Raw genomic sequence first — 12,357 nt, 5'->3', positions numbered from 1 at the left:
AGATTCCAAAACGAGCCGAGAGATCACTCTGGTGGGCACTCTTACGCACACTTTAGACAACCTTTTTTAGGTTCTAAAGAATTGGGGTAGCTGGTGGTGGATACCTGAAACTATTAAACTACAACCCAGAACCCATGAATCTCGAAGACAGTTGTATAAAAATGTAGCTTATGAGGGGTGATAGTGGGATTGGGAATGCCATAAGGACCAAACTCCACTTTGTCTAGTTTATGGATGGATGTGTAGAAAAGTAGGGGAAGCAAACAAACAGACAAAGGTACCTAGTGTTCTTTTTTACTTCAATTGCTCTTTTTCACTCTAATTATTATTCTTGTTATTTTTGTGTGTGTGCTAATGAAGGTGTCAGGGATTGATTTAGGTGATGAATGTACAACTATGTAATGGTACTGTAAACAATCGAAAGTACAATTTGTTTTGTATGACTGCGTGGTATGTGAATATATCTCAATAAAATGATGATAAAAAAAAAAAAAAGTTATAACTGGAACATAGCAACCCTTGGTATTGTAAGACTTAAATTTTGCCGATCTGATAGGTTTGAAATGGTATCTAACTGTTGTTTTGATTTGCATTTTTCTGATTACTAGTGAAGTAAAGCATTTGGGTATCTCTTCTCTGAATTGCCTGTTCAGATGCTATGCACATTTTCTACTAAGTCTGTCTTTTTCTTATTTGGTTTAGTTTTTCTTTTAAGTTTAGCTCTGATTTTTTAAAAAGTGGAAGCAGAGATATATGGATGAATCTTTAAATACTATCTAGTTGGTAGAAGAGTGAAGCAAGATCATAGAAATTTATGAAACTATGAGGGAGAGAAAGATGGGCAGAGGGTGTAGAAGGGTTTGTATGTGAGCAATGGGGGTTAATAAAGAAGGGAGAGAGCATCAAAAGTGTGCTAAATATTATTATTTAGTTAAGAGTGTGAGATCAAAATATTAAAACTATGGTTGAGTACTGGAGGTCATTTTTAAATGAGGAAATGGAAGGGAAAATGAGATCAACTAGGAAGCTTAGAGACTTATATTATACCATAGAAGATGAAGAAAAATTGCTTATATTGTCACTGTTACACTGTCTCTCTGGTGTATTTTCTGAGAAGTTATCTTCAGACAGAAACTCAGAAGAACTAGGAGAAAAAGAGAAAACTATTAGGTTATGAATTCTGTCCAGTTTTGGTTGAAAAATCAGTACTTTCTTTCTCTAAAGTCTTCATTAAACATTAAACGTTTTCATAAAAATGGTTCTTCCAGGCAGCAATTTGACTTTATTAAATATCACAGTATTTGTCCACACTTACGATGTGTTTATTCCTGAAGAGTTGCTTCTGGAATCACTGGACACATTTGAGAAAGAATCAGAGACCAGGTTATCAGCTTTCTGTAGGAAAGAGTGGCCCGTGGAAGGTTTAAATAGAACTAAATTATTTCTTCACAGCAGCTCAGACTCCATGTAATAACTACCACAATTATTTTGCAAATTTATCAAATTTACAAACTATAAACAATTATGAGATTAATTCATGTTTTATGGACATTTGATTTGATTTGAGAAACAAGTCTGGGTTGCCAAAAGAACTTGTGGCCCTCCCTCTGACAGCCCATGACTTGCATCCACTGGTGGGACAGACTGCAGGAATCATTTTGCCATGTGACTGTCTGTCCTGGCATCACGTAAACACAATATATCCCCAAATCAACTTCAGAAGGAATTTAAAATATAAAAATTAAGTCCAAAGGTAGTACATACCACTGAGGTTTCTTCTGAAATTATCTGATCATATGCAAGTTTAGCTGCAAATTGTTTTGCCTCCTGTTTAGTAGCACCTGAGGCACTACCAAATCCTTTCTGCCCAATTTTGCATTTACAATGAAATCTAGGAGAAATGAAAGTATTTATCCAAAGGTCAAAAATATAGTAAATCTAAGTAACGATATGAAAAAAATCACATATTAACAAAGGCCCTAAGATAACATTAATTTAGTAGGGAGAGTTATAGTCCATGCCTTATATAATTTAAACCAATCTGCCTGAATAATCAGGATTGGCTGACTTCCCAGCTTGCACTTTACAGGCAACTTCTAATTTCTTGTTGCTTTGTTGAAAGATCTGGCACAAAGGCACTAAGTGGTGGTTTTTAAAAATTCCCCAAAGGTCAAACAATATGGGGGACAGATAAAGAAGAGAAATATCATGGTGAATGTTTAAGAGATGCTCAAATAGGAAAGAAAAAGCCAGTAGAGAAAGTGGACTTCACAGGAGAAGCTACAGGTGACAGTCCTACAGGCCTTTTAGGGGTGGACAAAGCGTGAATTTTGTTTCCCTTCAGCATTTTCTGCTGCCTGCTTATGTGGTGCACACAAACCTAAGGATATCCCCACTGTGCAGACCTCCAGTGCTGAGGTCCACATGCCCCCTCATAAGAAAGACAAGCACATGTGTGATTAGTTAGGGACACTTGGAGAATTAAATAAGAACATTTTTCAGTTTTTTTTTTTTTTTTTAGTTGCTGCATGCACTAATACTAACATTCATATCTGCCAAGCTCTAGCTCTGAGTTTCAGGTGTCACAGAGATAACCATTATTCCAGAGATCAATCAGGTTATACATTAAGGGATCAGCATCTTAAGGTCTGGAGATAGCCATTACAATTCAGGAACAGATTTGAATGCTGTAAGAGCTTACAATCTAGGGACCATTACAATAATCGCTCCCCTCTTAGACTGTGTTCTAAGATTCAATTCTGAGTTTACACGTTGCAGTTAGTCCATATTGGTGAGGCACTTAAGTGGAAGAACATTTTAAGGGGGCAAAGGAATAGACATGGAATTTATATCATGAGGTTGCTTTTCTCTTACTATAAAAATTGTTCTAGTATCATTTGCTTTTGTCTTGCTTTATGTTTCCATTGGAGGCTGTATAGGAAAATACAGCCAACTAGGATGAATCTTCCCAAATAGATCCCAGAGCGGGGATCAGGGGCCTGGGCTGAGAGACTGGATAGTTTCTGTCACTCCCCACTAAATAGATTTCTTCCCTCTTGTTAAGTATCTGCTGGTAGAGTGCTTAATTCAATTGAACCAAATAGGCCAGCTAAAGAAAAATAAAACAGTCTTTCACTTACTGAGATTGACAAAAAAAATTCACTTTAGATTATTTCTTTCCAATGAACAGTACCACCCTCTCCTCTTCCACCCCTCTCTCTGGCTCTATCTAAAAGCCGTCAGAATAAAAAAGTAAAAAGTAAAGAGCTGAGTCAATTCTTCAGACAGTATCTTAATGTGGATGTTTGGTGAAACAATCTTCCCATATCATTTGCTTTCTGCTTTTCCCAGTTTCAAGCCATTGCCTCTCCTCGCTTCCACAAATCTCCACTCCCTGGTGATGTTCTCAGTCACTCTGAACCCACCCAGTCCTTCCTGCTCATCTCATCCCTCAAACCCTGCCCTCCTCACAATCCAGGGTCCTAAGTCCCATTCCTTCTCATTCAGTGTATCTGTCTGGAGAGTGACACCTTTTGATCAAATGTGAAAGACAAACATCTGTACAAACAGCTCCCCATTCTGACACTGGTGGCAAGAGAGTCATGGCACGCATGTGGCAGAGCGGTTTTCACACTGCCACTGAGAGCTCAGGGATGGGATGGTCGCCACATCCCTGATCAGCAGCACCCTGTACTCAAAAGTCTCCTGTAGACTAAACCATCCAGACATATCTCAGAAAGAAAGGATAGCCTGGATTTGATCAATTACGGTGTGTGGGTACCAGGGCCTTAGCAATTAAGCATTTTAATGTTTTTGTTACAAAGATGTCCAGCTGCTTAAACCTTCCATGCAGAATGTACAAAAAAAAGGACAAATATTTTCTGGAAAATGAGACACAAAAATAAGTCTGCTTTATTACTTAAGATACAAAGGAACAGAAGGAAAAGCCAAACATCTCACCTTTTGGGCCCAGGTTCCCTTGCTTCATATTGTTCATAATTTACGGGCAGGTTTTTCTTCTGGGCAATCCTATTAATAAGGCCTATGTAATTCCCAATAGATGCCCCTTCTGAAGTGCCTGTTGTTGGCAGTGATAAAGAACTAACCTCCTACAAAGTAAAAAGTCTTATTTAATAAAAGTGACAACAAAGATCCCTTTATTTTATTTTACTATTTTTCTGATAAAACTACTAAATGAGCAATCTGAAAGACAGCTTAGGGTTTTATTTACCTACTACATACCTACATTAAAAGCACAAGGATATACCTCCTTCCTCCAGGAAAACAAATTTTAACAATAGGAAAGAAATAGCCCATTTTCCTTCTAGCTTTCATAAAGAAAAACAAAATTTGTTTCATTTTATTGTTTTTCCATGCAAAACACCCTAAGACTTTTTAGCTTACAATTTCCTCTCCAAGATTCATCATCTTTTTCCATTCAGTTTTCTATCCTGTTACTTTTGTTGGTTTAGTGTACTGTTTCTAAATCTCAAACAGAGTAATAGAGGGTAAGGTAGAGCTATATACCCTAGATCACAACTTAATGAGAAAGCTGAATATAACAGCACATGCCAAGTATTGCTATCTATGCATTCTTTTTTTTTTAATCTAATAAAAGCTCATCTGAAGTTTGTCTGTTTTATTAATCGAATTAAAGAACTAGCTTTTGGTTTTATTGATCTTCTTTATTACTTCTTTGTTTTCTTTTACATTAATTTCTGTCCCTATTTTTATTATCTTCTTTCTTCTGTTTTTGGGGAAAGGGTATCCTATTGTTCTTTTCCTAACTTCTTGGCCCAGTTTTATGGATCATTAATAACTTATGAGTTTGTGATTCGGTTAATTTTTTTTTTTTTCTTTTTTTTTTAATATTGGTTAGAAGGACTATGTCTTCAAGTAAGATTTTTTCAGGACAGTATCTTGAAAGCTAATCTTCCCAAAATTTTCAATATTTTAAAAAGATTCTGTTATCCCACATGTAAAGGACCACGTGTCATTTTCCAGCCATCACTCCAGTATCTCCTAGATTTTAGTGTTGCTGTAGTCAGCCCGAAACCCTTTCATTTTTACATCTTACATAATTTCCTTTTCTTGTCTACATGCTTGTAGGATTCCTTCTTCATCCCCGGAGCTCAGTACTTTCACAAGGACCAATCTTGTTCTTGGTGGGTCTGTATTTTCCTATACCTGATGGGTCATTTTAATCTAGTCAGAGCTTCTTTTATTTGAGGAAAAAATTTCTGCTTAAATTTCATGAGATTTTTCTTTCTATACTGTTTACTCTGTTCTCTTCTTCCGGAACATATGTAGAGATCTCTCTCCTTACATTCACTTTCACCTCTTCATCCTTTCCCACTGTGACCCCTCAATTAGGTGGAGGGTGTCCTGCCAGAATCTGTCAGCTCATTTCTCACTGTTTTCTTTCCATATCTGTTCAACTTTAGAGTATTTTACCACTGTTGGCACTCCAACAGACATTATCCAGCTTTGCCCACTATTTCCTCTTTACACCTCTCATTCACGCTCTACAAAATGGAAAAAAGGAAAAAAACTGAACTAAACTCCTGAATGTAAAGGATCCTGCAGATGGCTTTACTCTGTAGGTGGGTATTTTCCCATAAGAGAAAGAAAATAAAATATATTTGCAAGTTCCTTTTTATAGGAAAGCAAAAGGTAATTACTTACCTTGCTTTCTTTATTGAGTATATCCAAAGCTACTTTGGCTGCAGCGTTTTTGGCTTCCTTCTTTGATTTACCTTCCGCTGCTGGAAATTCTTGCTCCCCTATTCTAACTTGAAATGTAAATCTGATTTCAAAGAAAATATTCACAAAATATTATAAACCTCATGCATTATCTAAGGACATACTCTCTAATTACCATTGCCTCCTGTGACTAACTTTGAAGGTTTGAACCTACACTCACTATAGAATTTAAAAAATCACACCCAAACAGCAAAACAGCACATCTTTTTGAAGCATGGAAAGGCTTACACCATCCTTTTTCTCTGGAGTTCTCTGGAGTTAACACTTTATGCCAGGGGAAGTCTCATAGAACTTTTTGGCAACTTTGCTACAGGACTAAAGTACTGACTTTTAAACTGTGCCACCATTACCCTTCCCTCAGGAAGCAATTTATAGCAACATATCCTTTTTTATAACAACTTACCTTGAGTCATGGGGTGGTCCTGTCTTAAACAATTCATGATAACTAAGTTCTATGTTGTGCTTCTGACGATATGTATTAAGTTCTTCTAAGAAGAAACCTGGTGAAAGACCATTGGCCATTTCTGCTTCCAATAACCTACAATAGAAGAGATGTTTGAAAGAAGTGACACTCACAGAACTAATTTAATCTGATTACAGTCAGCCAAGATGGTGGCATAAGGTGCTCCAGGATGCCATTCCCCAAAAGAATATTTGAACAACTAGCAAAATCTGGCAGGGCCCTCTTCCTCAAAACTCTGGAAAACAGTTAAAGGGTTGTAATTACTGGGCGAGTGCAAAATCAAGAAAACACAACTCCAGAAATGGGGCTCATGGCACCCTTGCTGGTCCCTCCCCAACCCACTCCCACTGTGGGCCCCTGATCCTATTCCAGAGGAAGGAGAGTAACCCTTTTGTGATACTGGGGTGCCTGTATGTCAACGACAGTTTATCAGGTGGCAGCCTGAAAGACTGAACCAGGAAACATCTCTATGCTTGCCCTTCCAGAACTTGACCTGCAGGCAAAGCAGCCTGGGGCAAGGGGTTACTTGCTTTGACTCATACAACAGAGCCCTTGGCAGGGTTTGAAAGTCTATTTCACACAGAGTAGAGAGGGCATTTGAATTTCTGAAAAGAGGGGAATTCCTAAGGCCAAAAGCAAGCACAAAGCCAGGACAAGACCCAGGCTCAGAAAAACAGAGAGGACCCTGAACTTCACTTTTGGCTCAGCCTGATCTTGATAGGAGGGCTCAACTCTGCAGGAGGGCCCCAGCCAACACAGAGCTGATACCTGTGAAAGGTATTTTTTCTGGGTTTGGCTTGTTTGGTTTGTTAGCTCCTATCACTCAAGGAAATCACTGTCACATCACTAGCTAGACACAAACCTAAGGAACAGACAGTTAGGGACTAAATCCCAGAGTTAACATGAAAATAGTCAAACATACAATCTGTTTGTTTGACAAACACTAAAACAGGAAATGATGACCCATCCAAAGAAACAAGATAAAAATCCAGAAACCATCGGTGAAGAAGACCAGATTTTGTACATACCAGACAAAGACTTAAAAAAAAAAAAAAAAAAAAGATCCTCCATATACTCAAGGATGTAAAGAAAAACAAGGAGAAAAAAAAACTAAAGAATTCCAGGAAAATGATGAATGAACAACATGAAAATCTCAATAAAAAGACAGAAATTTTTAAAAGGAACCAAACAGAAATACTAGAGTTGAAAACCACAACAACTGAAATGAAAAATTCCCTAAAGGGTTTCAACAGCAGATTGGAGCTGGCAGAAGAAAGAATCAGTGAACTCGAAGACAAGACAATTGAAATGACTCAGGCTGAGGAGCAGAAAGAAAAAAGAATGAAAAAAGTGAAAATAGCATAAGAGACCTGTGGGACACCATCAAGCATTCCAATATAGGCATTATGGGAGTCTCAAAAGAAGAAAAAGAGAAAAGGGGGCAGAAGGAATATTCAAACAAATAATGGCAGAAAACTTCCCAAATTTAATGAAAGACATGAATACACACATTCAGGAAGTCCAATGAACTCCAAACAGTATAAACTGAAAGAAAACCTTGCCCAGACACATAATAGTCAAACTACTGAATGCCAAGGACAAGGAGAGAGTTCTGAAAGCTACAAGAGAAAAGCATCAACTATATGATTATACCAGGAGCATTGATTGAACACTTTGGATGAATTGTATGGCATGTGAATAAAATTGTTTTTAAAAAAATAAACAGAAAACTACAAATTCTGGAGAAGACGTGGAGAAAGAGGTACACCTATTCACTGTTGATGGGGAAGCAGAATTGTGCAGCTGCTCTGGAAGGCAGTGTGGTGGTTCCTCAGGAAGCTAAGTATAAAATTGCCATATGACCCAGCAATCCTGTTACTGGGTATATACTTGGAAGAGCTCAAAGCAGGGCCACATTATGCATTTGCACACTGATGTTTATGGCAGCATTATTTACAATTGCCCATGGATGGAGGTGGCCCAACGGTCCACTGACTGATGATGGAAGGAGTATACATACAATAGAACACTGTATGGCTGCAGGAAGGAGTGAAATTGAGATGCATGCAACGAAGTGAACCTTGAGGACATTATGTTGAGTGAAATAAGCCTGAAACAAAAGGACAAATGTTGTATGGTCTCACTAATATGAACTAATTATAATGAGCAAACTCTGAGAGTTAAATTTGAGAGCACAGGTTTTCAGGAGATAGAGAGGGCAGAGATTGGGCAATCGATGCTTAAGGAAAACAGAATGTTTAATCAGGTTGATCGTAAATGTTTAGAAATGGATTGCACACTACTGTGTAAAGATAGCACAATACTTTAAGTGTAAATTAACAAAGCTGCATGTGAGTATGGTTGGAAGAGGAAGGCTAGGGTTGTGTATGTCACAGAAGGAAAGCTTGAGGATAAAAACTGGGACTGTATAACTTAGTGAAACCTAAAGTGAACAACGATGGTGGTTAATTGTACAAATATAAGAAAGTTCTTACATGAACTAGAACAAACATACATCACTATTACAAAGTGTTAATAATAAGGTGGTATATGGGAAAAATACAATTACTGCAAACTAAGGTCTACAGTTAACAATAACATTGTAATATTCTTTCATTAATTATAACAAAGGCACTATATCAAAGCTAAATGCCAACAATGGGGGATATATGAGGTATGGGATTTTTTTTTTTTCCGGAAGAAATGAGAACGTTCTCATACTGACAGTAGTGGTGAACGAATAACTATGTGATTATACCAAGTGCCACTGCTTGTACACTTAGGATGGACTGTATGGTGTGTAAATAAAACTGTTTAAAAAAAAAGAATAGGGGGCATAAGGGGTATGGGATATTTTGAGTTTTCTTTTTTCTTTTTATTTCTCTCTCTAGAGTAATGAAAATGTTCTAAAATTGATAATGGTGATGAGTGAACAACTATGCGATAATACTGTCACTGACTGTATACTTTGTATGGATCATATGGCATGTGAATATATCTTAATAAAATTATTGCATTAAAAAGAGAGAGAAAAGCAACATGTTGTGTACAAGGGAGTCCCAGTAAGATGAAGTGCCAATTTCTCATTAGAAACCATGGAGGTAAGAAGGCATTGAAACAAAATATTTAAAGTGCTGTAAGAAAACAATTGCCAACCAAGAATTTTATACCTGGTGAGGCTGTCTTTCAAAAATGAAGACGATTAAGACCTTCCCAGATAAACAAAAGCTGAGGAAGTTCATCATCCCTAGACCTGCCCTACAAGCTAAAAGGAAAGGACACTAGATAGTGGATGAAGAGGCAGAAAGAAATAAAGACCATTTATAGATAGTTATAAATGCCAGCACTACCGTAATGTAATTTTGGGTATGTAACTCCACTTCTTACTTTGAACAGTGTCTAAAATGCAAATGCATAAAAAGGTAATGATAAAATTATGGTTTTGGAATATAACATATAAAACTACAATTTGTAATAAGCATAATCAAAAGGTTGGGGGAAGGAAGAGTATAGGAACACTGTATGTGTATGCTATTGACATGAACTTTGTATCAAATCAAACATGATTGTTATAGAGCTAGGATGGTAAATTTGAGTTCCACTGTAACTACAAAGAGAATGTATGAAAAATATGTACAGAAAGAAATCAGAAGGGACTCAAAATGGTAAAATACAGAATAAATATGAAAGTAGGCATTAACGAAAGAATTGAGGGGCAAAAAAGGTATAAGAAGTACAAAGACCACAATAGCAAAACTGCAGAAGAAAGTCCTACATCATCAGTAGTTACTTTAAATGTTAAATGGATTAAACTCTCCAGTCAAAAGGCAGAGACTGGTAGAGCAGATAAAAAAGCACTACCCACCTATATGCTATTTACTAGCACTACCCAACAATATGCTGTTTGAATTTCACCTTAAATTCAAAGACACAAGTAGGTTAAAAGTGAAAGTATGGAAAAATATATATACCGTGAAAATAGTAAGCTAAAGAGAGCTGGCATAGCTGTACTAGTATCAGATAAAACAGACCTTAAGTCAAAAACTACAAGGGACAAAGAGAGTTACTATATACTGATAAAGGAGTCAATCCAAAAAGAAGACATAACCATTATAAATAAATATGCACCTAACAGCAGAACCTCAAAATATATGAAGCAAATATTAAAGGATTAGAAGGGAGAAAGAGATGGTTCTACATTAATAGTTCTCAGTCTTTGTCTACTTGACCTGAATTTTACATGGTTGCTCCTTCCCTTCTCCCCTTCCCACTTTCTTATCTGGGCTAGACACCTTTCTGCACCTTTAATTCATGACATGGAAACAGGAATAAAAACACTGGTATTCACAGGATTGTCATGTGGAGTAAATCAAATGTAGTGTCTCCAGCAAAGTGGCCCCCATATCTTTGGCTCATAATAAATGGCACATTAGGACCATAATTCCCAAATCCAAAGAGTTCTGATAAATGAGGGATCTGAGTGTTTTCTTTTGTTGTTGTTGTTTTTGTCGGTTTGGAGCTACCTATCTTGTCCTGAACTGACATGAGCTGTTTAGGGTCTACATCATACTCTCTTACCTATTGATATATTTCACTGCAAAAAACATTAATATGTTTTATTATAGGGTGCTGCCCCAAATCCTGCCCAGGGCATTATATAATAGATAAGATTTACACTGTACTGCCTTTCTGAAATCCAAAATTCTTTGAACACCAGAACACATCTGACCCAAAGATTTCAGATAAGGGACTGCAGAGTATACCATTATTTTCAGGAACTAAAGTGTCACTCAGTTTAGTCACAACCATGGAACAATACATCAAATTGAAGGAGATTATAGATATCAGAACAGCAGTTACAGAAGAGCTCTTAGCAATTACTTTAAAGTCCTATCAAATGCTGTAAATCTTCAGCATCTTTAATTCTAAGTAACTGCTGATCATCAGAACAAGTCAGTTTGAATTTAAGTGAAATGTATGTGTAAACTATGAAAGTCCTAATTGGCATGTTTGAAAAGTATATACCAGTTTGGAAATAAAGACATGGCAGGGTTCTTTTCACCTATTTTTAATAAATTTTAATTCTATGATGGTATTTTCAGTAAATCAGAAATATCTCCATCATGCTCACTAGCAAATCTTCTTGGTCCCTTGTACTCATGCCTAGAAGTTACCGCAGCTGTGCCTATGTCCCCTGCCAGCAGACTGTGGGCCCCCCCCACAGACAGAGCCCCTCCAGGGCCACCACAATGTTTGGCATATATCATGCATTCAACTGATTAGTAAGTGAATAAACTACAGATCAAGTGTTCTGGATCTTCAGGCTCAAATAAGCAAGCTGAAGAACAAGAGCACAATCTGCCTGAGATTAAATAGTTCCTAAGCAGCAGCAGAGAATACATCTTTTAGTTTTCATTCTGGCAAGGCATTTTTAGTCCTAAAGAACACATGGGCAAAATTTTTCTGGAATTCAAAGAGAATTTATGAATTACCATTCATTTAACCAATAGTTATTAAGCACACCTATTACATACTAGGCACTGGGGTTATACCAGTGACCAAAACACATAAATCCCTGCTCCTGAGCATTGACTTATTAGTGGAGAAAGAGCGACAATAAACATTAAAAAAAAAAAAAAAAAAAGTCAGGGAGTGAGAAGTGCTCTGGTGAAAAATGAAGCAGTGTAAGGGGGATTGGGAGGGCAGGGTGAGGTTACTTTTATGTACAGGGGGTTCAGGGAAGATTGCTCTGATGGGTGACTTTCAGTGAAGAGCAGGAAGGATCAAGTGACTGGCCCAGGCATGTATGTGAGGAAGAGCTTTCCAGGAAGAAGAAAAAGGCGGAGCAAAGCCCGGGGGGCAGGCGCGTCCTTGGCTGTGCGGGCAGCCAGGCGGCCAGCGTGGTGGAAGTGGAGGAAGCAGGGGCCTTGTTTGTGGGTCCTGACAAGGCGCTGAGATAGGATTCGGATGAGAAGGGACGCCACCAGGGGGGTGAGACCAGGATGGTGTCCAGCACTGACTTGGAGCCCTCTGGCTGTGGTACTGAGAAGCAGTGGCGGCTGGATGAGGACGGGGCAGAAGTCGGGCGATGAGGAAAATATTGCAATTGTCCAGGAAAGAAACTTTTTAAA

General features: G+C 37.7%; 1 protein-coding gene across 3 annotated transcripts in view; it reads right to left on the bottom strand.

The window, feature by feature from the left end:
• EIF2AK2 (eukaryotic translation initiation factor 2 alpha kinase 2) overlaps positions 1-12,357 on the bottom strand; it is a 65,799-nt gene that overhangs the window by 36,174 nt on the left and 17,268 nt on the right. For all 3 annotated transcript variants that reach the window (XM_037807557.1, XM_037807559.1, XM_037807558.1), the window contains 6 exons: positions 6,167-6,301; positions 5,686-5,806; positions 3,961-4,109; positions 1,765-1,891; positions 1,316-1,395; positions 1,048-1,144 (listed from right to left, as the gene is read on the bottom strand). In XM_037807557.1, coding sequence (XP_037663485.1) covers positions 1,048-1,144; positions 1,316-1,395; positions 1,765-1,891; positions 3,961-4,109; positions 5,686-5,806; positions 6,167-6,301 — 709 coding nt within the window. The remainder of the gene's footprint in view (positions 1-1,047; positions 1,145-1,315; positions 1,396-1,764; positions 1,892-3,960; positions 4,110-5,685; positions 5,807-6,166; positions 6,302-12,357) is intronic.

This window comes from Choloepus didactylus, chromosome 17 (assembly GCF_015220235.1).
Source record: "Choloepus didactylus isolate mChoDid1 chromosome 17, mChoDid1.pri, whole genome shotgun sequence".
Lineage (NCBI taxonomy): Eukaryota > Metazoa > Chordata > Mammalia > Pilosa > Megalonychidae > Choloepus > Choloepus didactylus.
The sequence above is the reverse complement of the archived record's forward strand: the minus strand, read 5'-3'. Positions and strand labels throughout refer to the sequence as shown.